General features: G+C 46.5%; 1 protein-coding gene and 1 long non-coding RNA gene across 2 annotated transcripts; both read right to left on the bottom strand.

Annotated features, from left to right (window-relative positions):
- Positions 1-1,796: 1,796 nt before the first annotated feature.
- On the bottom strand, positions 1,797-27,185 carry PLPP7 (phospholipid phosphatase 7 (inactive)). Its single transcript, XM_081180084.1, has 2 exons — positions 26,557-27,185; positions 1,797-2,513 (listed from the first exon to the last, which is right to left on the bottom strand). Exons 1-2 carry the CDS (start codon positions 27,005-27,007, stop codon positions 2,149-2,151), a joined length of 816 nt encoding a protein of 271 aa, XP_081036210.1. The 5' UTR covers positions 27,008-27,185; the 3' UTR covers positions 1,797-2,148.
- LOC308579235 lies at positions 22,602-22,990 on the bottom strand. The gene is made up of 2 exons (XR_014004375.1): positions 22,849-22,990; positions 22,602-22,809 (listed from the first exon to the last, which is right to left on the bottom strand). It is a non-coding gene; the product is annotated as an uncharacterized lncRNA (long non-coding RNA).

The following is a 27,185-nucleotide window of genomic DNA, read 5'->3' as shown; positions in this document are numbered from 1 at the left end:
GGACATTCCAGGACGGCTTCTCTCAATCAGGGACATCCCTGGAAAGTAGGGGCACCTGGTGGGTCTGCTAACTCCCTCTCCCTTTCGGCCTGTAGATTCTGGGATGTGACATCCGCCTTGTCTTTAAAATGCATTCTCACCCCGTTCTGGGTTGCACTAGGTCTCAATCCTGCAACACCAACCTGGAAACAAAGGATGCTGCCTTCTCCTGAGTCAGACCATTGGCCCATCTTGTTCAGTATTGCCTGTGCTGACTGGCAGAGGCTCTCCAGGGTTTCAGGCAGAAGTCTCCCCCACCCCTACCTGGAGATGCCACTGGGGACCGAACCTGGGACCTTCTGCATGCAAAGCAGATGCTCCGCCACTGATGCATCCACCATCCTAATGGTTCCTCCTTGAAAGACTTTAAATACTTAATTGAATTAAGGGGGGAAGAAACCCATTGCCAAACTTGACATATCCTTTATTATTTGTTAATTTCTGGCTCTGTGCCTGGCTTGCATGAGGGACAATGGATGCAAGTAACCCAAATAGAATTGCAATTCACTGCAGCAGAAGGTGGGAGAGTGACAGTTGCAATCTGGGATTCTGGACCATAGGTTTAAATTGCTCAAGGCAGCAAGAAGTAAGGCAGACATGGTTTCACTCAGCACTAATTTACTTCACTCTTCACCAAGCTGGTGCCATCCACATGTTTTGGACTACAACTCCCATCACCCTGGCCAGCACCTTGAAGCCATCCGTCAATGGCTAGCCCTGAGACAAGCAGGTCACCTAGTCTCTGTCTTTCCTACTATGGTGACTTGCAGTGTATTTCTATTTAAATTATAACCATATTCACTATATTTGCATGAATACATATGAAGTGGTACATGCAAATTTTATGTGAATCTGTGTCCTCTTTTCTTTGGTGATATGTTAAGTAGCCACCCTACTGTCACCCATCTGTAGTCTGCCGAGCAGAAAAAATCAGAATCATGCTAATTACAGCAATAAGAGCAAATAAATGCCCTCAGATCTTGCTGCTTTGAGGAATTTTAAGAGATAGCTGGTGTTAGCCCTACTCAGAGTAGACCCATTGAAATTGCTGGATGTGACGAAGTTAAAAGTAAAGGGACCCCTGACTGTTATGTCCAGTTGCGGACGACTCTGGGGTTGCGGCGCTCATCTCGCTTTATTGGCCGAGGGAGCCAGTGTACAGCTTCCAGGTCATGTGGCCAGCATGACTAAGCCACTTCTGGCAAACCAGAGCAGCACACGGAAACGGCGTTTACCTTCCCGCTGGAGCGGTACCTATTTATCTACTTGCACTTTGATGTGCTTTCGAACTGCTAGGTTGGCAGGAGCAGGGACCAAGCAACGGGAGCTCACCCCGTCGCAGGGATTCGAACCGCTGACCTTCTGATCGGCAAGCTCTAGGCATTTTAAATAGTCATGGCTTTCCCTAAATGATTATGGGAGCTGTGGTTTGTTAAAGCTGCTGCAAGTTCTCAGGAGACCGCTATTCCCCTCGCGGAGCCACATTTCCCAGGGTGGTTGAACAGTCCAAGGGTTTCCTAACAACTCTCAGCACCATAACAAACTACATTTCCAGGATTTATAGGGGTAAGCCATGGCTGGCACGGTCCTTCTTTAAAATGCTTAGTGTAGATGAGGACCTTAAGTCAATTGATTTTAGTGGGCCTACCCTAAGTATGACTTAGGGACTGAATCCTAGAGTTCCAGATTACAAACTTATAATTCACTTCACGTCAAATTTCCTGGCCTCCACGAAAGAAGACCAATGCACAACCACATTCAACAACAAGGGGTAGGCATTCCAACAGTGTCAAGAGCGTGCCATCTAAACAAACAAACAGCAACAGAATGTAATTGTGTTCTCTCCCTACAACCAAATGAAGTTTCCATCCACTTGGGAGTCAAGAAAACATGGCAAAATGTAGCAGTGGGTCTCGGCAGCACAACCGGCAAGAAATCATCCCAAGACATTGTGCTATAATAGATGCAACCAGGTCTTCACCACCCTGGTGGAAGTTGATACTCATTCCCAGCACGTGGAGGTTTGTGTACCGTGTTTCGTTTTCGAAAGTGTATTCAAGTCTTTATTATGTAAAAATAAGGGGGAAAGGACAGTGCGTTGCTGCTGTTTCACCACATGGAGATCAACATCTGGCAAGTATTAGAAGACATCCACATCACCTCCACCAGCCTAAACTGCAAATAGCCAAACACGAATCCAGAAAGGACGTCGGTGACATGGTGCCGCCCAACCATGATCCGGGAAAGTCCCACCAAGAAGGCCCAGATCACAATTAAGATCCGAAGCGGCACAGCTAAGACCAGGTGGTTGAGAAAGAACTTGGATACCATGGCAGCTCGGCTGGCGTGTCCTGCTGGAAAAGCATAGACGTCCATGGTCAAGTAGTCCAACAGGCCTGGGCTTACGTCATATGGGCCCTTTCGCTTGGCCATCTTCTGTAAGCCAGCCACAATGATGATGTCCAGAAATAAGGCTGGAGCATAAGAGAGAGAAAACAAGGCAGAGAATTAGAGAGATGAGCTGTCTGAGGCAAAAGGTTAAAATAATTATCTGAAGTGGTAACCATTAGGGTAGAAATTCATTTCATTTCACATTTTAATGCACTAAGAGACACGGAAGACAGAAGGCAATTTTGAAACTGTATGGTACATGTTTATTAAGTACATTTGAGAAAACACAGCGTAACCCTTTAACCACTGGCTACCCATAGTTCACTCTGGGAACCTGTTAAGGCAGTTAAGGTGCATAACTGGTACAGTATAATGAAAACAAAAGTGTTATCCAAACCTGCTTAATATTTTACTATAATTCACACTGCATATGCATGAAGTGTTTCTTGGTGGGTGAGGGGGTAGATGGTGATTCTTTGCTACAAGCATTTCCCTAAACTGAAAAATAAAGGCTAACAAAAAATGTTCACATTTTAATGCAAACCTACATAATTTGCCTTTCCTCGAATAATATGCAAACCAAAACACAAATATCCTTTCAAATTTGAAGTTCTCCAGATTTTTGCAATGTGGTTCTTTGACCAAAAAGCAAACAGCATTGTACATAAAAATGCATATATTAGTGAAAATAACATATGAAAATGCATTGCATTAGGGGAAATTGCTTGCAAATTGCATACAAAAATGTGTCTATTAGGAGCAATGACTACTAAAATGCTGGTGAATTTTTGTGACTTAAAAATAGTAATCTACAAACTGCTTCAGAAATGTGGCAAACTGAACATAAAAGTGGGAACATGAGATTCACCCACCATTAGTAACCATCAAATAACAAGCAGCCTCCTCTGATTAGTATTTTGTTCGCTTAAAACATTTAAAGCAACGCTCTCAGACTTCTAGCTGAAGTGTGTGTGTGTGTGGGGGGGTGTCTGAAAGGCATACTTACACCATGAAAATGTTTACTTTTTGAGTGTGTAAGTAGGGCTTAGTTTTTACAGAGTGTCACGATAGCACTGGGACCCAGGTTCAAATCTCCATTCAGCCATGAAGGTCACTGGGTGCCTTTGGGCCAGCCACTATTTTTCAGTTGGATTTACATCACAATGTTGTTGAGAGTATAACAGATGAGGAGATCATGCATGCCATGTTGGCAAAAGCCCACTTTGAAGGAAAAGTGGGATAAGAACAGAATTATATCAGAGAGAAAACACATGCACCTGTCAAATATTGTTGGGGAGCGATGACAAGATAATGACAGTCAATTGAAAGGTAGCTTGGCTTTGGAAGATGGTTGCCAAAGGTCTGTTTAGACAATGTAGACCAGTAATTCCTAAAGTTTGTGCTGAAGGAAGGTAGGCTGAGGAATATAGTAGCTAGCTCCAGGTCGCCCAGTGAGTGACATGGCTGAGTAGGGATTTGAACCCTTGCACCCACTGTCTTAGTTTGACATTCTAGCTCTTGGGACCCACAGTGTAGAACCTGTGGACCCTATTATGCCCTCAGACATGTCCTTGGTGCCCACAAAAGCCCCATAGCTGTCAACTTACAGATTTGAAAACAAGGGACCAGCAGCCTTGAAAATAAGGGATCAGCAGCCAAAATAAGGGACCTGCAGCCTCACCTATTCCAGGCACTCCAGTCTTCCTGTCCTCCTGCAGTCTGGTCAAACTCACGCTGGTAGCTTCGAGAACACTGTCCAACCAACTTTTTAACCAAAGGTTCAACTGAGTAGAATCTGAATCACATGCACCACAAGGCCTTTGCAGCCTCAACTTAAGATGGCTCCCCAGCCTGGCTTTGCACTGCAAAGTTTGCAGCAGCACGTGCAACAAAATGGCGTCCAGCATTCAAAAAACCCCTCAGCTTGCATTAACTAGCCACAAACACACAGCCTCCCCCCCTCGCCACAAGATCGCCAGTCACCCACCATTTTAGTCAACCAGCTCCTTTCTTTCCCCCCATAAGTCAATCGAAGGACCCTCCAAAACAAATTCAAAAGCCCCCCCTCCCACGAGATCTCCTTTCTCCCCACCGTGTGCCCCCGCTCCAGACAGACCTTTTCACTGGCAAGGGTGAGTGGGCTGTTGATGACGTATCCATCGGATTCCGATCCAAGCACTCATCACAGGTATGTTCAACTTCTGAGCCCCTCTGAGCCAAAGGCAGAAAGCCCAGCCAGCAGCCAAACGAAGCCTCAAGAAAAACCACCGTCACCTCTCTGCTGGGAAGCGCTGAGCAAAGGCGAGTCCCCAGGGAACGCAGCCAAATTGATCAGCACAAGGCATGCAAGATCATGCTCCCCAGTCGTTCTTAGACTTCTTATTGGGTGAGCAACACAGCCAAGCAACACAGTTGGAGCCTCCCTCCTCCCTGGCCGGCAGGGAGGGAGGGAAAGGAGCTGCTTCCTTTGAAATTTAAGGGACATCATTTAAGGGACATCCATCAATAAGGGACAGCAGCGGGACATGGTGCTGGAATAAGGGACTGCCCCTTCAAATAAGGGACGCTTGACAGCTATGTGCCAATCACGTTTTTTAAAAACAGAAAGGATTTGACTTGTATGGGTGTGAGTGTACTGTGTAGATGTTTTTCCTGTTTTTTTCCGGAGGAAGTTGGGGTTCTGAGCATCTTTGCTTCTCTTTCTGTGAAATGGGTATTTTGTGGTGCCTGGGGGAGCTCCCTGAGCTTCCAAACATAGCCCTAGGCCCAAAAAGGCTGGAAACACTTGCTCTGCTCGGTATTCCACACAGGCTCTCTATACCTAAGGCCTTCAGAGACCTATACCCACACAAAGAGTCTCACATCCACCACAGACCCACTAAAGTAACCTTGGGCAAGGCGCTGTTCTTTCAGCCTCCATCTCCAATTAACCTGTGTCATGGCACATTGTTCAGGGGCATAAACATTCTGGTGTTTCTAATCAGCTGGAGTGCCCTTTTCACCAAATCGCTGGGAAGGTTCGGTGGCAACAGCAAATCAGGCCTGTCAGGGGCACAAGGCCTTCAGAAATAGATACAATTGGTGCCGTCACTCTGTGAGTAAAGGCTCAAGTTTCCTTATGTGGCCTACATACCAACAACCAAGGCTTCAGCTGCCTGGACTGCCTGCCCCAATCGCTTCAGCTATAGGGCAGGGTCACAGTGAGCCACTGGGATATTCCAGGGCCAGACACTGTCTGCCTTGCTTTTGAATCCCATGGGGTAATAATCTTCCTCCTCCTTGCCCCAGTTGTTGAAGGTGACAGAACGCAACTCGGTGTCAGAGCACATATTCTGCATGCAGAAAGTCCCATGATGAATTCTCTGCTATCTCCAGATAGGGCAGGCAAAGCCTCCTGTCTAAACCACTGGAGAACTATGCTACTCGTTGGAGAGGATAATGAGCTAGATGGGGCAATGGATTAACTTGCTGGCTGCAAGGCACCTTTCTGCTTTCCTAATAAAAATGGGTCGGGGTATGCAGGAGCTAGATCTGAGTTCTACCTGAAGATCTCCCTATGCGATTTGCTGCAGGAGATCAGTAAGTTTTCCTGATTCCCAGTAGTTTTAACAATGGCAAGTAAAATTTCTAGCAATTTTGTGTGTGTGTGTGTGTGTGTGTGTGTGTGCAAAATCTCTCAGTCTCAGTGCTCCTCATTTGTAAAATACGAATGTTAACTGGCTTCTTGGTGGTAGAACAGAACAGCAGAACCATCTCTGCAGGTGTAGATCATCTTAATACAGCTGGAGCTGATGGGAATTGTAGTCTGAAACATCTACAGGGGACCAGGCAGGCTGAAGGCTTCCCTGGCACTCTTCTTCTGTTTTTTTAAGAGGCATGGGTTTGATGTGTGCAATGACACGCTAGGTGGGTGGCTGTATCGACGCACAGGCACTTGAGCACACCTCTACTGATAACATCAGACAGCGGTGCCTAAGTTTAAAATGGGCTTTTGTGCATTTCTTTAAAAAATGGACAACAATGATAGATGATAGTGTTGCTATTTTTAAATGGTATGCTCAGATGCACCATCTCTTTCTCACCCACACAGCTGTGTTGTGCCCACTAGTGTGACTGAAACACTAAAAAATGAACACACACAAAAGGAGCTATATGTCAATTTCAAACATGCTTGTTTCGGTTTCTCGCAGCTTCTCATTTTTTTCCAGTTCAGTTCTCCATATTACTATGTTAATTTGCAGGAGAGGGGGGAAATAAAGTCCTTATGAAAATCCATCCACATTTTAGTGAATTTACCCTAATAAACACATTTTTGTATGCACATTAACCAGCCACATACATTTTTGAAAATAAATTTCCAGTAATATAACCTTTGTAGACTAGTTTCACTAACATATGCATTTATATGCACACTTTACCCCAGTAAATCCATATTTGTATGTGTTACTTGGCTGGAGGACTGCATTGCAAAACTTGGGGAAGTGCAAATTTCAAACAGTGGCTGCATTTCAGTTTGTGCATTATTTTGGAAAGTGAGAATTAGTTAAGCTTGCCTTTAACTAATTCAGATTTCTTCCTCTTTCCTATAAGCCCCACACCCTAAAAATTCAAAAGGTTAACTGTAATTCCCCATGCAGCATACGGTGGAACAATGATTTCATAAAAATAGAAGTCAGCCATCTGGGTGCATGATAGAGGGAGAGATTGAGATTGCGAGAGAGTGCACACTTCCAGGCAGCTATTTTCAGATGGGAGTCAGTCACATTTCGGCAGGTCCAAGTTGTGCAGTTAAAGTTGACTTGGCACTCCATCCCCAGATTGGACTTTTTGTGATAAGGAAAGTGAAGGGGAAATGTATTGGAATATGTGGGATAACAACACAACACAGTATAAACTCCCCGCAGACAAATTAGAATGAATGCTCTCTGCCTGACTGGGAGAGATAGGAAGCAGGGTTCATTCTTTGCCGAAAGCCCAGGTCCATCAGGCACTGTCCTGCTTTAATTAATTTTACGTAAGCTACTCTAGGGGGCCTTTTCAGCTGAAGAGCAGGGTATAAGTGCTCTAAATAAATAAATGCTCATTAAACAGCCTGTGTCATCTAACCTCCCCACAAACATTGTGGAAACAAATCAAGATGAATACCCAATAAAGAGATCACCTGGAGGTGACCATACACACATTTCACAGTAGGGGAAAAAGGGCTATTATTTAAACAAGAGGTCATGCCCATAGGTATTAGTAGCCTAGTCCATGGAGTCGCTTGGGAATGGTAAGAAACCAAACATTAGTTTTGAAAACCAGTTGGCCACCCGCCTTGATTCAAAATTGTGTGCATTTGTATCCAAGTATAAACGAAAACCTGCTCCTTGATTTCAAGGACTGTAATGCAATATTTGGTTAAGATCAGTGCTGTTTTGAAAGTTTCAGTCCACCATCTTGATTCATGATGGCATCCAATCATATCCAAACATAGACAAAAATCTGCTCCTTGATCTCAGGAAACATCACAGAAAATGTGGTTATGATATCTTAAGAGGTGCCTAGATTGCACAGCATACAGACAACTTTCCACAATATTTAGCAGATTTGGGGGCTAAAGTGTGTGAGTGGGTATAAACTGCCTCATAAGCTAAATCATCAAAAAAGATTATGAGGTATGGGGTCAAGGAAGAGATGAGAAGTATAAGATATGTTAGACTCCCCTGTCCAAGATGATTAGGACTAACGAGTAAAATGGCTGGCTTACCCAAGACCCTCCATTCTTTTTGCACACTGTGCCCTTGTGAGCAAAGGCAATTTGTATCTCTGAACCAATTACTTTAGTGTGGCTTCTTCCCAGATTGCTGCGAAACGCAGCAACTTTGCAGCTGTTCTGGAGAGACAAAGCTCATCAGGAGGGTGAGCGGTGGAAAGAGATCTTACACAGGGATGCTGATCTTCTGCTTAGCATTTTATTATATTAGTGCCAGTTTGGGAACAACCTGAAAGAGTAGCCTCCCGTTGACTCTCTTCCAACATCTTTCCTTACATATTCAAGGAATAAATTGTAAAGTAACAAGCGTGGAAATAGAATTAGTTGTAACAAGGAGGTTGCGGAGCAGATCTGGTGGGGGATGTGGTTTCGGGAGAGGGTTTGTGGCTGAGGAGATGTAACCTGGGTTGAGTCCCGAGGTGCAGATGGAGAGGCCTGGAGAGCTGCATTTGGACCCAAGGGCCGAATTTCCCCCAGCTCTGCTTTCAGCCATACACATTAACAGATAGGTTGGTGGCCAGCTTTCCCCCCTGGGCCCTGCTCCTCTGCCTTTGAAAGTTGCCCAGCAAATACAAATTGAGCAACTGAATCTCTTCCCAGACTTCATTCTCTATACAGGAAAAGCTTCGTCTCCTTAATTTTCTGGCATGCCATGCTGCTATTAAAGACAGAGGAGCATAGCCCAATGAAAAAAGAAGAAGCTGGCAATCAGCAGCAAGGTCTTTAGAATGCAGAGGAAGACAGAGAGTAGTTGCAGAGTTCCCTAGAGATGCACAATGATTGATGAACAAACCAAGCCTGCTGCATTAGAAAACTGCTCTGATGTTGTAGAATAAGCAATTCAGCACAGCTCACTAGAAAAGGGACATTTTCGGAACTATGCAGGTGGTGCCATGCTGGATCAGACCAAGCTCAGAATTTTCTCCCCAGCAGCACAAGAATGTAAGACAAGCCCTGCTGGATGAGGCCAGGCGCCCATCTGGTCCAACATCCTGGATGTTCTCACTGTGGCAATCCAGACATAGCCATTTCAATGCCTCTAGGAAGTACACAAGCTTGGGACCCTGTGAAAAGGATTTTGAGAAGTGGATGGGACAGCCCACCTGTTAATCACATGGTTTCTTAATGACACTGTGTGACTGACAAGTGGGCCATCCCATCTACCTGTCAAATTTGAACTGCAAGGCCAATGCTGATAAGGACCTGGCCTTCAAAGCAAAAAAAATTCCCCACCCCAGAAGTACAGCGGGAAAGAACTAAGCTGCTCTGATGGTTACTCAAAGTCTCTGGTCCTTCAGGTATACTGTGCCTGAACATGGAAGCTCCATTTAGCTATTCTCCATCAATATATTTGCCTTTTAGATGGCCTCCATCAATGAACTCCTATGTAGTGTTGATTATGTGCTCTTAGAAGGTACATTGTGTGTCTGCCATGAGCACCAGGGCATGTTTCAAGCCTTAAGAGTGTGAGACCACAGTATTTTTGGGAGCACTGTGTAGACCAGGTCCCCCAAGTTCCATTTTTAGCATTTAACCCTGGCATCCAGTTCTCTCTCTCAGCAAAAAAGAAAAAAGCTTTTTTAGACTTGTTCTCCTTGACACCTCTGCCCCGCACCCAAAAACCTAGTTCTTCAGCAGCTTTCAAGAAATATCCTGAATTCTCCTCTCTCCATTCTTCCTTTCTTCTCTCTGCTCATGTTTCTGTCAAGTCGCATTAGGGCCAGGCAGGCTATAGATGCGTACGGGTTCCCCCTCGGGTGAAGTCTCTTCCTTGCAGCTGCAAAACCACTCTCGGTGGGGGGAGGAACCTTTCTGTCTGTCCCCCCATTCCCTGCAGGGGTACCTTGCCAAGGTCACAAACTGGAGGTGGGACTTCAACTATAGTCAACCCGCCCCCCCGCCGGACATGCTTTTAAGTGCTGACGGCACCAATAGCTCTGCTGAATCACAGAAGCATTTATCCACAATCCGTTCTGGATTCAGCTGGCGTGCCATCGTTCATACCTGCTAAGTTCTGCCTGGAAGGGTTGCTATTAAGGCAAATCACATTTCACACCAGGGTGGAAATATAAATGGAAAAGGGGGCTGCGGAAGGAAGTGGAGGTGCAGCCGTTCCCTGTAATCTTTCACAGCACTGGCTCTGGCTTGGAGCTTCCTGCACAGGCAGTGTGCCATCTGGTGTGCCCCTCATGCCACTGTACCCCAAGGTGGGCTTAACTGTAGTGGCAGGCAGCAGCATCCCACTCAGTGGCAGGTGAACCACCCAGCATTTTAATGACCCACAATGCGCCAACAAATAACCCCTTGAGAGCACCTGTAGGGCATTGGAAGTCCCACAGCAGAGATCATTCACCAAGGGGTTAACTCTGCTGATATTAAAGACAACTAGCGAAGAGGAATAATAATAATAATAATAAATTTTATTTATATCCCGCCCTCCCCAGCCAAAGCCGGGCTCAGGGCGGCTAACAACAATCAAATAATCAGTAAAATAATCACACAATCTAAAAATATTCATTATAAAAATTAATTAAATCAAATTGATGGCAACCAATTAAGCAGAATTATGTGTAGGTTGCCAGAGGAGGGAGTCAGGCTGCGCCCTGACCAAAGGCCTGGCGGAACAACTCTGTCTTGCAGGCCCTGCGGAAAGATGTCAGGTCCCGCAGGGCCCTAGTCTCTTTTGACAGAGCATTCCACCAGTTTGGAGCTGCAGCCGAGAAGGCCCTGGCTCTAGTTGAGGCCAGCCTAACCTCTCTGAGGCCTGGGACCTTGAGGATGTTATTATTTGCAGACCGTAGGTTTCTCTGTGGGGCATACCAGGAGAGGCGGTCCCGTAGGTACGAGGGTCCTAGGCCGTATAGGGCTTTAAAGGTTAAAACCAGCACCTTAAACCTGATCCTGTACTCCACCGGGAGCCAGTGCAGCTGGTATAATACCGGATGAATGTGCTCTCGCAGCGGAGACCCCATAAGGAGTCTCGCCGCGGCATTCTGCACCCGCTGGAGTTTCTGGGTCAGTCTCAAGGGCAGCCCCACGTAGAGCGAGTTACAATAATCCAGTCTGGAGGTGACCGTCGCATGGATCACAGTGGCTAGGTCAGGACGAGAGAGATAAGGGGCCAACTGCTTAGCTTGGCGGAGATGAAAAAATGCCGCCTTTGTTATAGCTGTAATCTGCGACTCCATAGAGAGGGAGGTATCGAAGATTACACCCAAACTCTTAACGGACGGTGCTGGCACTAATTGCACCCCCGCAAGAGATGGGAGTTGCCCCCTCGATCCCATATCGTCCCGCCCCAGCCAGAGGACCTCTGTCTTCGAAGGATTTAACTTCAACCGGCTCCCACGTAACCATCCAGCCACAGCTTCCAGACATCTGGTCAGTGTGTCTGGGGCCGAGTCAGGATGGCCATCCATCAACAGATAGAGTTGGGTGTCATCAGCATACTGATGGCAACCCAGCCCAAAACTCCGGACAAGCTGGGCGAGGGGGCGCATAAAGATGTTAAAAAGCATCGGGGAGAGAATTGCACCCTGAGGCACTCCACACACCAAGGAGTGGCGTGATGACAATTCCCCCCCAAGCGCCACCCTCTGTCCCCGACCAGAGAGAAACGAGCGCAGCCATTGAAGGACTGTGCCCTGGATCCCCACGTCGGCAAGGCGGTGGTCCAGGAGTTCGTGATCGACCATGTCAAAGGCTGCTGACAGATCTAGAAGAATCAGCAGCCCTGACCCGCCTCGATCCAGCTGCCTGCGGAGATCATCTGTTAGGGCGACCAGAGCCGTCTCGGTCCCATGACCAGCACGGAAGCCGGACTGGAATGGGTCCAGAGCAGATGTTTCATCCAGAAACCTACCAAGCTGTTCAGCAACCACTCACAGCAAGACGGGTGGGAGTATTGATTAGTAACCCTGCAGGGTGGCATGATCTTCATTAAGGTAGCATTGTGCTTTGCCTGGCTGTGTGGTTCCAATGGAGTTTTACTTCTGTATGCATGTACATTGCCCTGTTATTTCAAAGCCTGAAGTAAGAAGGACAAAACACCCCTGGCCCCCCCCATCAAATTATATACTGTACGCTGCTCAATTTCCTCAGTAAGGTATTGTCAGGACTTTTCTCTCTGGACTCCTTCAACATTATTTAAGTGAATTTTCTATCATGGGGAACCTTTAGTTCTCCAGATGTTGCTGAAAGACAACTCCCTCATCCCTAACCACTGGCCATGCTTGCTGGGCTAATGAGAGAGTTTTTGTTCAGCAACATCTGGAGGGCCAAAGCACTATGGGAGTGGGTGTGCCGAGTGTCACACCAGAGTCCTACCAAGGCACCTAAGCGCTAGTAGCTGCACAAAGGTACCAGTTGCTGAGGCTGGCTCTGGTAATTCAGTACTGAAAATAACTACTGACCTTTGATGCCCTGATTTTGGCGAACATGACACATACCTCCCATGTGAAGGCATTTCTATGCTGCTTTCTGAGCATTCAAAGTGCTTTGCATACAATGATCTCAGTCACTTTTATGACAACCCTGCATGGTAGATCTGTGTTATTAACCAATTTTGCAAATGGGGCATAAAGCAGATCTGGGGAATCTGTGGCTCTCCATGTGTTGTTGGACTCCAATTCCCATCAGCACCAGCCAGCACAACCAGTGGTTAGGGATTATGAGAACTGTGGTCCAGCAACATGTGGAGGGCTAAAGATTTTCCAGCCCTGACCTAAAGTTTTCCTGAATTCACAGCTGAAGTTAAATCTTAACCAGTCACTTCCTGGCCTGCCTCACAGTTCTCACTACCAGACTCTATGAGCCACTGCACTAAATGGTCATTGGTCCAGGATCTAGTTTTTGACACATATTGCACCATCTATTGCATTACAGATTCCTGAATTGCAAGGGGTTGGCCCAGATGACTCTTGGGGTCCCTTCCAACTCTACAGTTCTATACTGCTATGATGCTATCACCACCTTGATACTTTGGGTTGGAGGGACAGGCTGGTGGGTCTATAGTAGTCACTAGGCAACTGGTATGACCTCAATATTTCAGCTATTTGATAGAGCAGTTGATGGACCTACAATGGTTGCTAGGCCTCAAAATTCCAGTCACTTGGGGGGACAGGCTAGTAGGCCTATTGTGGTCACTAGGCAACCTCTTGTGATAAAGCAGCAAGGTGGCTAAGGATAATAATTTATTTCAGAAATGTTAAAACCACCTTTCAGGATCTTGAGAGGTTCACAACACAAAATCAGAAGTGCAGTCCATGTAAAATCAGTCAGTGAGGAAGTCAAGCATGTCTCCCATGGAAGGAGTTCCACAAAAACAAAACGACCACTGAAACATCCCTACCTGATGGATCTTACCAGTGGCCAGTCTTAAAGGCCAGGCAGGCTCAGAGTGGTGCAGGTGGTTCTTCACACAACCTGGTCCCAAGCAGTTTAGGGCAAGACTATGTTTGCAGAGGCACCTACCTATCAGTTATTAAAGTAAAGAACAGAACACACAGATTTCCCTTTCCCACCCCCAAAATTGGTTTGCAGATTTCCTAAAAGCCAAAGCAAAACAATAATCAAGTTAGCCTTGACAACAGAAACAAAATTACAGACAGCGACCATTTTGCACATGTCCAACTGACACACGACTGCTGACCGTCAGGTTCCTTTTGGACCCAGAAGAGGGTGGAATGGGGGGGCTTATTTGTGCTCTGCTGATGTATGCGGAGTCTAGGAATGGAAGAAAGGTAAAGGGACCCCTGACAGTTAAGTCCAGTCGCGAACGACTCTGGGGTTGAGGCGCTCATCTCGCTTTACAGGCCAAGGGAGCCAGCATTTGTCCACTCCACAGACAGTTTTTCTGGGTCATGTGGCCAGCATGACTAAGCCGCTTCTGGTGTAACGGAACACTGACACCAGAGCAACACATGAAAATGCCGTTTACCTTCCCGCCGGAGCGGTACCTATTTATCTACTTGCACTTTGACGTGCTTTCGAACTGCTAGGTTGGCAGGAGCTGGGACCGAGCAACAAGAGCTCACCCCGTCGCAGGGATTCGAACCGCTGACCTTTTGATCGGCAGGCCCAAGAGGCTCAGTAGTTTAGACCACAGTGCCACCCACGTCCCCCAGGAATGGAACCCCCATGCAAAATGGTTGCTGCTGTAGTAATAACAACAATACAAATCTAGGAAACTGTCTTATACTAAGTGAGACCACTTGTTCTATCTAGCCCAGTATTGCTACACTGGCTGCTCTCCAGGGTTTCAGGCAGGTGACACTCCCAGTTCTATCCAGAGATGCTAGGACTGAATCTGGGATCTTGTGCATGCAAAGTAGATGCCGTACCAGCTGTGCCTTACAAGATCTCTGGCTTCAGCTGATTGAACCAAACCCTCTAGCCAGTGCCTGAGCCTGCTATGGAACGTCTGCAAACACTCCACCTGCTCAAAAGTTATTTTCAACATAGGGACACACAAAATGCCAAGGAGACAGAAAGAGCAGATACGGTAATGTGTGCAGAGATGGAAAGGATGACAAGTCAGCTCTTAAGCTGTGTTGAGTGAACAGTGTCCATGTGAAACAGTGGATGTGCAAAACAGTGTGAATGGTTGGATGCGAGCGAGAGAAAGAATTGCAAATAGAGGACACAAGTAAAGTTGTGAATTGTGAGTCTTGAATAATGGCAGTGGTGGTGATTAAACATTATTATGCTACAAGTAGGGATAGTGGAGATATTTTATTTTGTTTGCATTTTAATGAGAAATTACTTAATTCACACTTTGCCAACCAATGTGTGAAGTGAAACATGGCTGCCCTTTGAAATTTGCACTTCTCTGAATTTAGTGGTGCAGTTCTCCACCCAAGCAGTGTGTGCAAAAATGCACACATTAGTGGGAAATGTGCATCAAAATGCATATATCAGCGCAAGTAGCTTTTTACGCTGAGGAAATTGCTTGCAAAAATGAATATATTCGCCTGAAAACATGTGATTAATTGATAAAACTTGCACAAGAATGGTGATGAATTTTCATGGGGATTTCTTAAAATATATGTTTAAAAATCAGAAAATGCAGCCTAAAGAACTCTATTAACTGTATTTAAGACTGGGGAAAATGAGAAACTGAAATTGACAGATTCATCCCTCCCTAGGTGCAAGTTACAGTGGCAGTAAAATAGGAGCTCCTCCTATTTATACAAAGACAGTCCTAGTCAGACACAGTTTGCTCTTTGTCAGTGCATTTAATACATCAGATGAGACAGGAGAGAGGGGGGGGGGAGAGAGAGAGAGAGAGAGAGAGAGAGAGAGAGAGGGAGAGAGAGAGTGAGTGTAAGCAGCCTGCATCATCTCCTGGACTTGGGGCGAGGTGTTTACCGCAGCTTCCAAGGAGAACAGAAAAGAGTGAGATTTGTGGTGTGATCTTTGATGGCAATAGATACTCTCATTCACATCCCGAGGCTGTGAGGAGTTGGACGTCATATTCCAAGAGAAGAAGAGGAAGCATTCCCTCTCTCAGCCCCTGCCTGCCTCTTCTTCAGTCTGCACAACATTTGGAATTTATCCCACATCACTGCACACCTACCGAGATCACAGAAGGTCAAGCAAAGCCCAGAAAGTGTGTGTGTGTGGTGTTGCCTGGTATTAAAGCACATCTTCCTGCTTGCGTTTATAAATCTAACAATGAAGGGGGCAAGGATTAAACATGAATGCACATCACTGACCATCTCAGAAGCTCCCTTCCATAATTCTGTGTGTAATACCACACAGTATATTCACCAACATCTTACTGCAGAAGAATTTATGTTATCACCATAGAGGAAGAGAGCTGTGTGAAATATTCTGAAATTGATTTCTGATACTTGAGAATTATTGAGTTTTTATGTACAGTGTCCCAACTGCCAACAGAGAGCACACATGCTTAGGCACACATAAAATAAAAGTGTTATGGAAATTGCTATTGAAATGCAGTCATAAAGATGCGTGGAACAGTTTAATGCTAGATGTGTATCACTCACATTTATTCTAGACCATTCATTACCCTTGCCTCTCATTGGCCCTTTCCTAAAATGTGTTGGTTGTTACTGTTCTGAAATGAGGGTGGCAAATGCTGCAATGGCTGCTAATGTGATGAGGACACAGGTGGCACAAATCTCTTCGACTTTTCAGTGTGTAAAAAGTAACCTAGAAACTATGGGCTATATACAATCCTCATTCTATTGACAGTAGCCCCGTTGAAAATAATGGCAATTACTGACAGATTCATTTACTTTGGTGGGTCTAACTCTGAGCAGAATGTTATCCCCAGGACAATAACCACTCTAGCAGGCAAATTTATTTATCATTCATTCACTGCTTTTATATTCCACCTTTCATACATGGGTCTCCTCCTACTCATTTGATCCCCACAACAACCCTGTGAGGTAGGTTAGCATCAGCGGCAGAGACTGGCCCAAGCTCACCCAGTGAGCTTCATGGCAAAGTGGGGATTCAAACCCTGTTCGTTCCCAGGCTCTAGTCTCTAACCACTACACCACACTGGATCACACAGCACTGTGCCTATTTTTTGAACTTATGGGTTTTATCCAACATCTTATCCCATAGTCCTATTGAAATGTATAATCATGATTAACTTAGGCCTATTAATTTCAATGGGCTTACTCTGAGTAGAATTTAGTTGGTTAAAGCCCTGTGGTTTTTTTACATGAGATTCTGCTGCTGGCGGAATTAATAAACCAAGAAACAATGGCTTGCTGTAACATCTGACCTAGGGAGTGTGGTTAGTTGTTTCTTGCAGTCGGCAAGCCAACAACAAATCACGGGTTAAGGTTAGCTAGTGACTGTGGCTTGGAGCAGCAATAAGTAAGTCTGGCTTGTTATGTTTCAACGCAGCCAATGAAACTTGTGTTGGGCTACCTACTAAGCTAATGGTCAGTAGGTTAGCCTCCTTAGATTAGGTTGACTACCACTCCACCAACAGAGGGGAGATGAGAAAGAAAGAGAACATGCTCATATCTTCTGCTAATGGGGCTTCCAACTCAGATTGGGTTGATTGACATTCCCTCCTAGAACAGAGGAGATATAAGAGAGAAAGAGAGAGAGAGTGGGGAGAGCACACTATCTCCAGCCATTCTCTAATCCCATCCTTTTCTCAACAGCCTGGCTGCAAAGGCTGAGCCAGAGGTTGGCTCTCAGCCCAGTGACTGCATCAGAAATTTTGCCTGGTGTGTCAAAATCCAAAAGTGGACAAGCTTAAACAATCTGTCTTTTCATTTCCCAAAGCAACAGTGTCCCACCAGATCTGTCACAGGCCATGTAACCTAGCCCCCCTGAATACAGGCACACCTGAATCCTGGAAATTCAGAATCCAATTTGCCTGCAATGCAATGGACACAAAGCAATAAATTTCTCCCTGCAAAGCGAGTTCAAACCAGGTCAGAGTCACTTGTCTGGTGCAAGGAGGTGGCTACACAAAACCTTCCGTATCAGGTTGCATTGCAGGTCATATTGGCCCATATTGCCACGACAACAAGCAAGCAGCAAAGCACTGGAACAACACCCCCCCCCCATATGCATAATAAGGTTGAAAGGCCTGGATTTTGAAACTTATACAGGGTTAGTTTTGATGCAATGTTTCACACTCGTGGGATGATGTCAGGACCTAACTCTGAAGCTATAATCACAGAAACAGCTCTAGGGTGTTTTGGAGCCAGAGAATGGATCCATTTTGCTCTGTCAAAGCTTCAGAGTGGGTTGTGCACCCTACTCTCAGCAGCCAGAAACATCATAACAGACACTGGAGAGACCTGTCAGGAGTAAGCAAGGACCAATGGTACCAAATAGTATGGGAAACAGCCTTACTAGAAAAATTAACCAATAAACTGAAACTGACACAGGGACAAATAGAAGAAGATGCTTTCACCATAGAAGAAGACGCCTTCACCCCGGTATGGCTCCCCTTTATCACATATACAACCAAACAAAACAACGACAAGAATCTACCAACAGCATACAAATCAATATGGCTAACCCGCCCCACTCACACATGAAAACAAAGTTCACCACAGCCAATCACAAACAAACAACCACACCCTAGGCCAACATCAACCTCTCTCACAACCAAAGGAACACAAGCGAATAGCGAAGAGAACCTGCACAAGCAGCGCCGACACAAAACCCCACATATACATTAAGTAAAATAGAAACATCACCACCCAACCCCAACCCCACTCACCATTCCCCCCTCCATCTCTTTTCCCCTTTTCTTCCTAACATAACACTAATGTCTCAACAAATGAAACTGATCTGCGGAAAATTCAACTTGAAAAAAGAGAAATTGCACATACCGTAGATTCCGGCGTATAAGACAACTTTTTAACCCTGGAAAAGAGGCTAAAAAGTCGGGGGTCGTCTTATACGCCGGGCGGCTTTCTCCTGGCGCAGAGCTGCCCGGCGTATTAGGTGACTGGGCTTATAAGACAAACCCCCAAATTGGAGGCTGCCAATTTGGGGGGTCCTCTAATACGTCCAGTCACTTAATATGCCGGAATCTACAGTACTTTTGTAAACCAAGAAATCTTTAATAAAAATACATTTTAAAAAGAAGAAGAGTGGGTTGTGCAATGGATCCTATGACCCATCCTGGCATCTGATGACTGGCAGATGGGTGGGTAGGCTAATCAGCGCATGTTCAAATGCCCGCAATGCAGGGAGGAATCTGCAACATCATGAACTACGTCATGCTTGTTATGTTTTTATTATTGAATTCCTTACCTGCCTTTCATAGCAATATAAAAATACAATATTGAAATGAGCTAAAACAATTTACCATCAGAAGAACCAGAGAGGCCCCAAAGGTCAGGGTAAACCTATTGCAATGGCAGCCTTTTGGCATCCAGGGTCAGGCCTAGCATCCCAAGCCATGCTACACCTTTTTGGCTCTGCAGCCTTAAGCGTAGCGATACTACAATTGGAAGCCGGTTAGTTTCGCCAAGGCCTGGTAGTTATTAGCTTATGGAAACACAACAGCAGGTTTTTCTGCTGTTGGCTTTTCCATTGTGCTACAGAACACACTCCCCACTGAAATACAAGAAGCCCTATCACTATTGGCATTCTGCTGGCTTTGAAGACGCACCTATTTACAGGGGCATTCTCTGGATATCAGAACTTGAGCCTCCCATTTGACAGGCTGTGTTGTTTTAATGGGATAGTTTCATTATGTCTATAATTATGCTTATTTGTTTTAACAGGATTGTTTCATTGTGTATTTCAATTACAAGTACAGTATTTATATTTTAATCTTTGTGTTACAAGCTTTTATACTTTGTAAATCATTTAGAAGCCCACTTTGGCACTACGTCACATACTAATTAAATAGTAACAACAGCAACAATAATAATAATTATGAAAGTGCCATGATAAAAGCTGGTGGGTGTGCTGTTTTTTGAGACAAGCCCACAACAGCAACCAGAATGCACTCACCCCCCTCATTCTTTCCTTTGCCAACTTAACCCTGAGATCCAGCCCAAGAGGATATCTATCATTTCTTTATCTGAAGAAAACTTGGAAATGTCAATTGGACCAAAATGCAGCGGCTAGGTTACTGCCTGGTCTTCCGTTTAGATCTCATAAAACAGCTGCACTGGTTGCCAGCTTATTTTCAGGCTCAAGTGAAGGTGCTTAGTTAGTGCTTGGAGCCCTAAACAACTGAGGCCTCAAATATCTGGGAGACCAACCCTACATACCCTCCCTAGAGGTTAAGATCAGCAGAGGGTAGGTTTGCCGCCCTAAGAAGTTGAGGGCGGTGGCAGCAGCCCAGGTGAGGGCTGCATGGCAAAGGTCATTCTCACAGCAACCCTGTGAGGTTAGAGACAGCCATTGCCCTCCTCTATTTTGGAGGGCTGTTAGATTTGCACCTACACGTATAAATTACCATGTGCAGATTTGAAGCAAATTGGCACCCTCCTTTGCCCTCTGTTTTTTGGTGATGCTAATTCTCATTTTTTGACAATGCAAAACAGGCCACCTTATGTGAGATAGGTTAGGCTGAGAGATGGTGATGGGCCCAGGGTTATCTAGTGAGCTTTAAGAATGTAGGAACTGATTCTGAGTCAGATCATTGACCCATCTAGTGCAAGGCTGTCCACACTGGACAGTAGCCAACGTGCTCTCTGTGTGTTTTGGAATACAATTCCCTCCCACCCCTGAACATTAGCTATATTGACTAGGATTGATGGTAGTTGTAGTCCACAGTGCCTGGAATATACCATGTTGGCTACTCCTGGTCTACACTGACTGGCAATGGACTTTCCCACTTGGTGATGGCAGGGATTGAACCTGGGACCTTTCTGCATGCAAAGCAGATGCCCCAACACTGAGCTATTGTCCTTCATTTAAAAATAAACCAAGAGCCCAGTCCTCAATATTCTGAACATGAGATGTTCGGGATTGAACATGGGATGATCTGTCACTGAGCTGCAGCCCTTCCCTCTGGTCCACCACACTAACAGCAATGTAGCAACCCATTTGGGTGCTCGTGGGGGCACGCACACACTGCCCAAGGGGGTGGGATGATCCGTCCATGGAGGAGGGGTGAGCGAGCCAAGCCCTGGACCATCCTGATTTTGTAACTGCACTCACGGGGCCTGGCGGCACCTCGTCTTGCTCCATCTTGGCAATGCCCGTCCACCTGGCACAGCCCAGCAGGTATCAGAGTGCTGCTGCCACCTCTGCCCAGGCAACTGGGACTTGGGAGGGAAACCTGCAGGCCAGCGCACACCAACAGCATCCCTCCTGGGTGCCCTCCTGGCGCCACACCCTGTGTTGTTTTTTTCTGGCAGTACTGGACCCGCTGGAAGGCAGTCACAGCCAAGTGGAGGCAGTGGCTGGCGGGCGTGCAGGCTGCGTGCCACCCGCGTCCCATGTTGAGCTTTGGGCCATCTGGGTAAACCTACCGCCCAATGTGGACCACCCTTCCCACATGCGCTTAGCTACGCTAATGCACACTAACCACAGCTAGAATAGTTTCTACAGGGCTTCCAAAATTCTGAGACTTGGCAAATGTGCTGTGTTGTCTCCTGGTTTTGCAGGGCTCTTGTAAAAGAGTCCTCAGTGCAGCAGGTCTATGTGGCTCTTGCCACACCTCTTCCTGGGGTGTGGTCCTTCGGCAGATGCCCAGCCATTTCAAGATTTGATGCTGGGTCTACACATGCAGGAATGCGGGTGGCGCTGTGGTGTAAACCACTGAGCCTCTTGGGCTTGCTGATCGAAAGGTTGGCGGTTCAAATCTGTGTGATGGGGTGAGCTTCCATTGCTTTGTCCCACCCAGTGGCGTAGGAAGGGGTGTGTGGTGGGTGCAAGCCACCCCGGGTATCATCACTGAGGGGGTGACAAAACGGCAAAAATATGTGTGTTTAAAATAAAATAAAATTGGGGCTTACAACCATTAAAAAACAAAACAAAACTCCTGCACCCACCACACCCCCTTTCTACGCCACTGGTCACCAGGTGAGGCAGGGGACACTGGGTGCCACACCACGGAGCCTGCAGCATGCCTGAGCCACATATCTCTCCTGAGGGGGAGGCGGTGGGCGGACTGCCTGCAAGCTCTGCGCTGCTTTTTTGAGTGGCGCAGGGCTTGCGTCTGCCCACCACCTCAGCCATCCTACAGCTGAGGGGGAGGCTGTGGAGAGGCTCCACGCAGCATGCCCTGCCTTGGCTCACCCTGTCCCCATGGGTGGCTCACTCCACCCTCAGCTGCAGAATGCGAGCACTGCACTGGGCACTCGAGTGGCTAGCTATGCCACTGGTCCTAGCTCCTGCCAACCTAGCCGTTTGAAAGCATGCCAGTGCAAGTAGATAAATAGGTACTGCTGCGGCAGGAAGGTAAACAGTGTTTCTGTGCACTCTGACACTTGTTACCACGTCCCGTTGTGAAGAAGCAGTTTAGTCATGCTGACCACATGACCCAGAAAGCTGTCTGCAGACAAACGCCGGCTCCCTTGGCCTGAAGCAAGATGAACGCCACACCCCATAGTCTGGACTTAACCGCCCAGGGGTCCTTTACTTTTACCTTACACATGTGCAATGATGGTGGTGAGGAGCTTCTCAAAATGGAGAGGTAGCCACCAAGAACACCTCCCCTTCCCACCCTCACTGTCGAAACCCGACACTGAGATAATGCAATTCAGAAGCTGCCCTCAGTGGGCTTCAGAGATAGTGCTGTAATAGGACCAAAGGGTGGTGGAGGTGGTCTCAAAGGTATTTTGGGGCTTAAGGCAAAAAATATCTGGATCATTCCACATCAAATCAATGCAAAAAACAAGGGTTTCGCCACCCACCATCTCAGATTTTGATGAAACCTGGTGTATGAAACCTGGTGTACACCCTTCCCTTATGGTTAAAAGAAACCTCCTTAATTTCCCCCCCCACTATCTCAAATGGTTTTAATTTTATAGCACTTCAAAGTTTCGTGAAATCTGTGTTTCTGTCCCTCTTGAGATCCTCGGCCTTGTGTGCATTTTTTTTCCTCCATAACCAATGATCAGATCTCTTTGAAATTTTACACAGAGATCAATAACATGATGAGGATTTCAGGAAAAAATACACCAGCACTCAAAAGATTTTATAAATGCCTAAAAAATGTATAAATATAGCTTTTTTGGTAGAAAAACTAGGTTTAGAAAACCTAAATTTTCAGCGTTAGGGCACGATGAACTCAAAAGTTTCTGGTGGTGAAAATTATTGCAAAGACATGCTCTTTCTCAACATAGAATAAAATTTATGGGTCTCTTGTGTCTTGTAACAAAATTTTACGTTTTTTGGACATCATTGGGGAGGAAATGGCTACTGGGTACAACTTTCCTACAATCCATAGGTGTAAAAGAAAAAATTAATGAAACAAAGTTGTTCCTCTTAAAATCTAAAATAATATTGGTTATTACAGCCCCCCCCCCCAAAAAAAGTGCAGACTTGTTTTTCAGTTTTGGGGTATTTAAAACTATGAAAATTGGCTATATCGTGAAATCAATCTAAAAAAAATCTTTGCAATAATGTTCACAATCAGAAACTTTTGATTGCATAAGGGAAGTGTGTACACCAAGTTTCATCAAAATCCGAGATGGTGGGTGGCATGACTGTGTTGAACTGACGTGGAATGACCTATCTGGAGATATTTCGAGACATCACTGAAGCGTGCTAAGAAAGGTCAAAGATGAAGAAGTAAGAGAGAAGGAGGAGGATTGATTTTTTTTTATGGTTAGAAATGAGGTGCTGGTACTTTTGTTAAAAGTGCTGTGGGTGCCCATCCAAAATGGCTACCATGAGTAGCAAAAGAAAAGGTGATGGTGTATTGGTGAGCACCTTCACACACACACACACACACACACACACACACACACACAGCAATAATAATCATAATAATAGGTTATAGCCAGTGCTAGTCCTACTCATTTTAAACCCATTGAAAATAATGGACATGACTTAGTTCCACTAATTTGAATGGGTCTATTCTGAGCAGAACTTAGTTGTATACAACCCAACAACAACATGTTTTCACACACTATTATACTAACATAATAAGAGCCTGGCAGCTAGAACAGGTCAAAGGCCCATTGGAACCAGCATCCTCTTCTCACAGTGGCCAACCAGAAGCCCAAATGGGAAGCCAGATGCCTAATGGGATGATAATCCCTGAACTCCCTTTAAGCTCTGTATGGTTTACCCTATTTAAAGGATAACTGAGATGGGCTTGCTAGGCCTTCTGTGGCTCAGACTCTTGAGACTAAAGGGGAGGAGCCTATGGCTCAGAGGTGGAGCCTGGGACTGGCGGGAGCTGTAGTCCGAAATGGCTGGAGGATAATCAGCTTGGGGGAAAGGCTGGTCTAAGATGTTTCAATTATCCTCATGAAACACTCACAGATGGTGTTATATATGACCTCTGAAGCCATGGAAACCAGGAATGGTGGAGCTGGAGTAAAAACCCATATGTGGTTAACAGTAAGGTTGGTCTTTATCATCTATCACTTCCTTGTTTTAGCTGAAGGCCCTCAGAATTGAGCGTGGGACCTTTGACATGCATATCAGGTACACTACCCATGGAGTTTTAGCACCTCTGGCAGCCACTGAAGAATGGAAACTTGTCGGGTACAACAAAATGTTGCAGAGCAGAGGGTTCCAATTCAAGGTACCAGCCAGCCATACTCATTTCTGTGGCTCTCCATTCTATTCTCACTCTCACTCTTTTTCATAGTTGGTCAGCATTCTGTGGCTACTGAGTATACTCAGTCCTTGTTCAGTTATTTTGAGAGGGGTATTTTTTCCCTCCCGTGTCCCCCATAAATATTCTGCAGACCTTGGGGTTCCCTTTAAGCCTCTTGATACCTCTCTCTTGTGCATAAATGGTGACATTTTGGCTGCACAGGACCATAGAAACCTGCCTTATACCAAGTCAGACCACTGTTCAATCAAGCTCAGTACAGTGGAACCTCGGGTTGCGGACGTAATCCGTGACAGAGGCACATCCGCAGCCTGAGGCGTTCATAACCTGCAGTGCTGCGTCTGCACATGCGCATGACGTGATTTGGCGCTTCTGTGCATGCACAAAGCACGATTTAGTGCTTCTGCGCTTGCACAAGCGGCAAAGCCTGGAAGTAACCCTTTCCGGTACTTCTGGGTTTCCCGTGGTCCGCAACCTGCAAACGCGTAACCTGAAGCGTTTGTAACCCAAGGTACTACTGTATTGTCTACCCTGACTGGCAGCATCTTTTGAGGTTTGCAGATCAGCGTATCTACCTGGAGATGTCAGGATTGAACCTGGACTTCATGCGATGCAAATCCTTTGGAGCTAGATCCCTTCCCCAAAGTTAGGAACATATGCAAAGCATGTGCTTATACTAGCATTGAGTATAATCATTCATACCCATATTGCAGAATTGAGAGCTGAGAATGTGGATGGGAGGTTTAAGGAGGCGAGGTAGAAGAGGAAGAACACGGTGGCCAGGGGACGATTCTGAGAAGAACTTAGCAAGATTATGAGTGGGAACTTGGCATAACCTGTTGGGTTGTGGGTTCAGCCTGACAGAATCTGGCTTTCTAGGCTTTTCAGACCACCAGTGTGTTGTAGTGGTTAGAGTGCCAGACTTGGGAGACCAGGGTTCAAATCCCCACGTAGCCATGAAGTTCACCTTGGGCCAGTCATTGCCTCTCAGCCTAAGCTACCTCACAGGGTTGTTGTGCAGATTAAATGATGGGAGGGAGACAATGTACACCACCTTGGGCTCCTTGAGGAAAATGGTGAGATATATAAGGTAAAGGTAAAGGGACCCCTGACCATTAGGTCCAGTCGTGGCTGACTCTGGGGTTGCGGCGCTCATCTTGCTTTATTGGCTGAGGGAGCCGGCGTACAGCTTCCGGGTCCTGTGGCCAGCATAACTAAGCCGCTTCTGGCGAACCAGAGCAGCACACGGAAACACCGTTTACCTTCCCGCCGGAGCGGTACCTATTTATTTACTTGCACTTTGAGGTGCTTTTGAACTGCTAGGTTGGCAGGAGCAGGGATCAAGCAATGGGAGCTCACCCTGTTGCAGGGATTCGAACTGCCGACCTTCTGATTGGCAAGTCCTAGGCTCTGTGGTTTAACCCACAGTGCCACCCGCATCCTGGTGAGATATATATGCAATGCCAAACAACAACAACACAAAAAACAAACAAATAAGAATATATGTCAGAATGTCTTTTTCCTTTTGTTCTGCCGTAACCATGAAAGGGCAAACACCAACACTGATATTCTTTTAAGGGAAATGGAAGGAGGCTGAACCAGACACTTGTTGCTCTGCACATGGGCCTCCAAAGGTACAGACTTACAAATAACCACTACCCCACACTTAAGACAATATGTTGGTCTTCATCCAAAGCCATCTTTCCTATTCTATGACTTCAAGAGATGCTCAAGAAAGCAAAAGCAAAGAACGGTAAGGGATGTAGGTGAGGGTAGGAAGAAAGCCACCTAAGCCAAATGGCGAGGCGATGGGCAGGGCAGGCTAGTCCATCAGGGCAAATGGGGCAGTGCCCCACCAACCTCAGCCTGCCCTCAGCAAGCCCCCTCCTGCCCATTTTCTTACACACAGCCAGTCCAGGGGTGGTGGCAGCGCTGACTGAACCTTGCCCCTCTGTAGTCTCAGGGTTGCCTTTGTGGAACTCAGCAGTGGGGAGGAGGATGGGGACCAAACCAGAATTAGTTGGCTCTGCCCGTCATGGGCTGTGACTCTACCTACTGTTGGGGCTCCCTGCCTTCCACCCCACCATTCCCACTGGGCACCGGGCACCACAGGAGATAGGCCTCGAAAGGAAAGGAAGAACTGGGAAGGTGCAAAGGGACTCACCCAAAAGTAGGTTCATGAGGACCTCCTGGCCGGCCAGGGTGCTGCTCTTCACCAGACAGATCAGCGTGCCGCCGATCCAAGGGATCCCATGCCCGGTGATCCCGATGAGGTTGATCATGGAGCGGGCATTGCCCCAGGATGAGGTGTTTCTGGCGCACACCCCAAGCCTCTTTGAGAGAGAGATGTCGATGGCCAGGAGGGAATTGTAGGCGATTCCTTTGAAGGAAGGGTTCAGCTGCATGCAGTCTTCCTCGGGCAGCTGCTGAGATTGCCTCCGCTCCTTGGCACCTTCGTTTGGGGCAGGAGTGGGGCCGGGCTGGCTGTTTTGCCTCCGGCCAGCGCTCCTGGGCTCCTGGGCACCTTTCAAGGGCTGGTTCAGAGACATGAACTCAGCCCTGTTCAAGACACTGTTCTTGTCTCTCGCCCTGGCCCGACTTTGAGATGCCGGCATGGTGCAGGTCTCTCTAAAAAAGAAATTTAAAGAGGAGGGGGGAAAGAAAAAGAGAGATAATCCTCAGACTTCTTCTTTCTTTTTTTTACCCCTCCCCAAGACCTGAGCAGCCCCTACCCCACCTCCCTCAAAAGTCATGAGCCTGGTAAGACGGCAGCTGTTAAATATAGAGATAGGA

The sequence above is a fragment of the Podarcis bocagei genome (assembly GCF_964188305.1).
Source record: "Podarcis bocagei genome assembly, chromosome: Z".
Classification (NCBI taxonomy): domain Eukaryota; kingdom Metazoa; phylum Chordata; class Lepidosauria; order Squamata; family Lacertidae; genus Podarcis; species Podarcis bocagei.
Note: the sequence above shows the minus strand (reverse complement) of the source record. Positions and strands in the feature narration are given on the sequence as shown.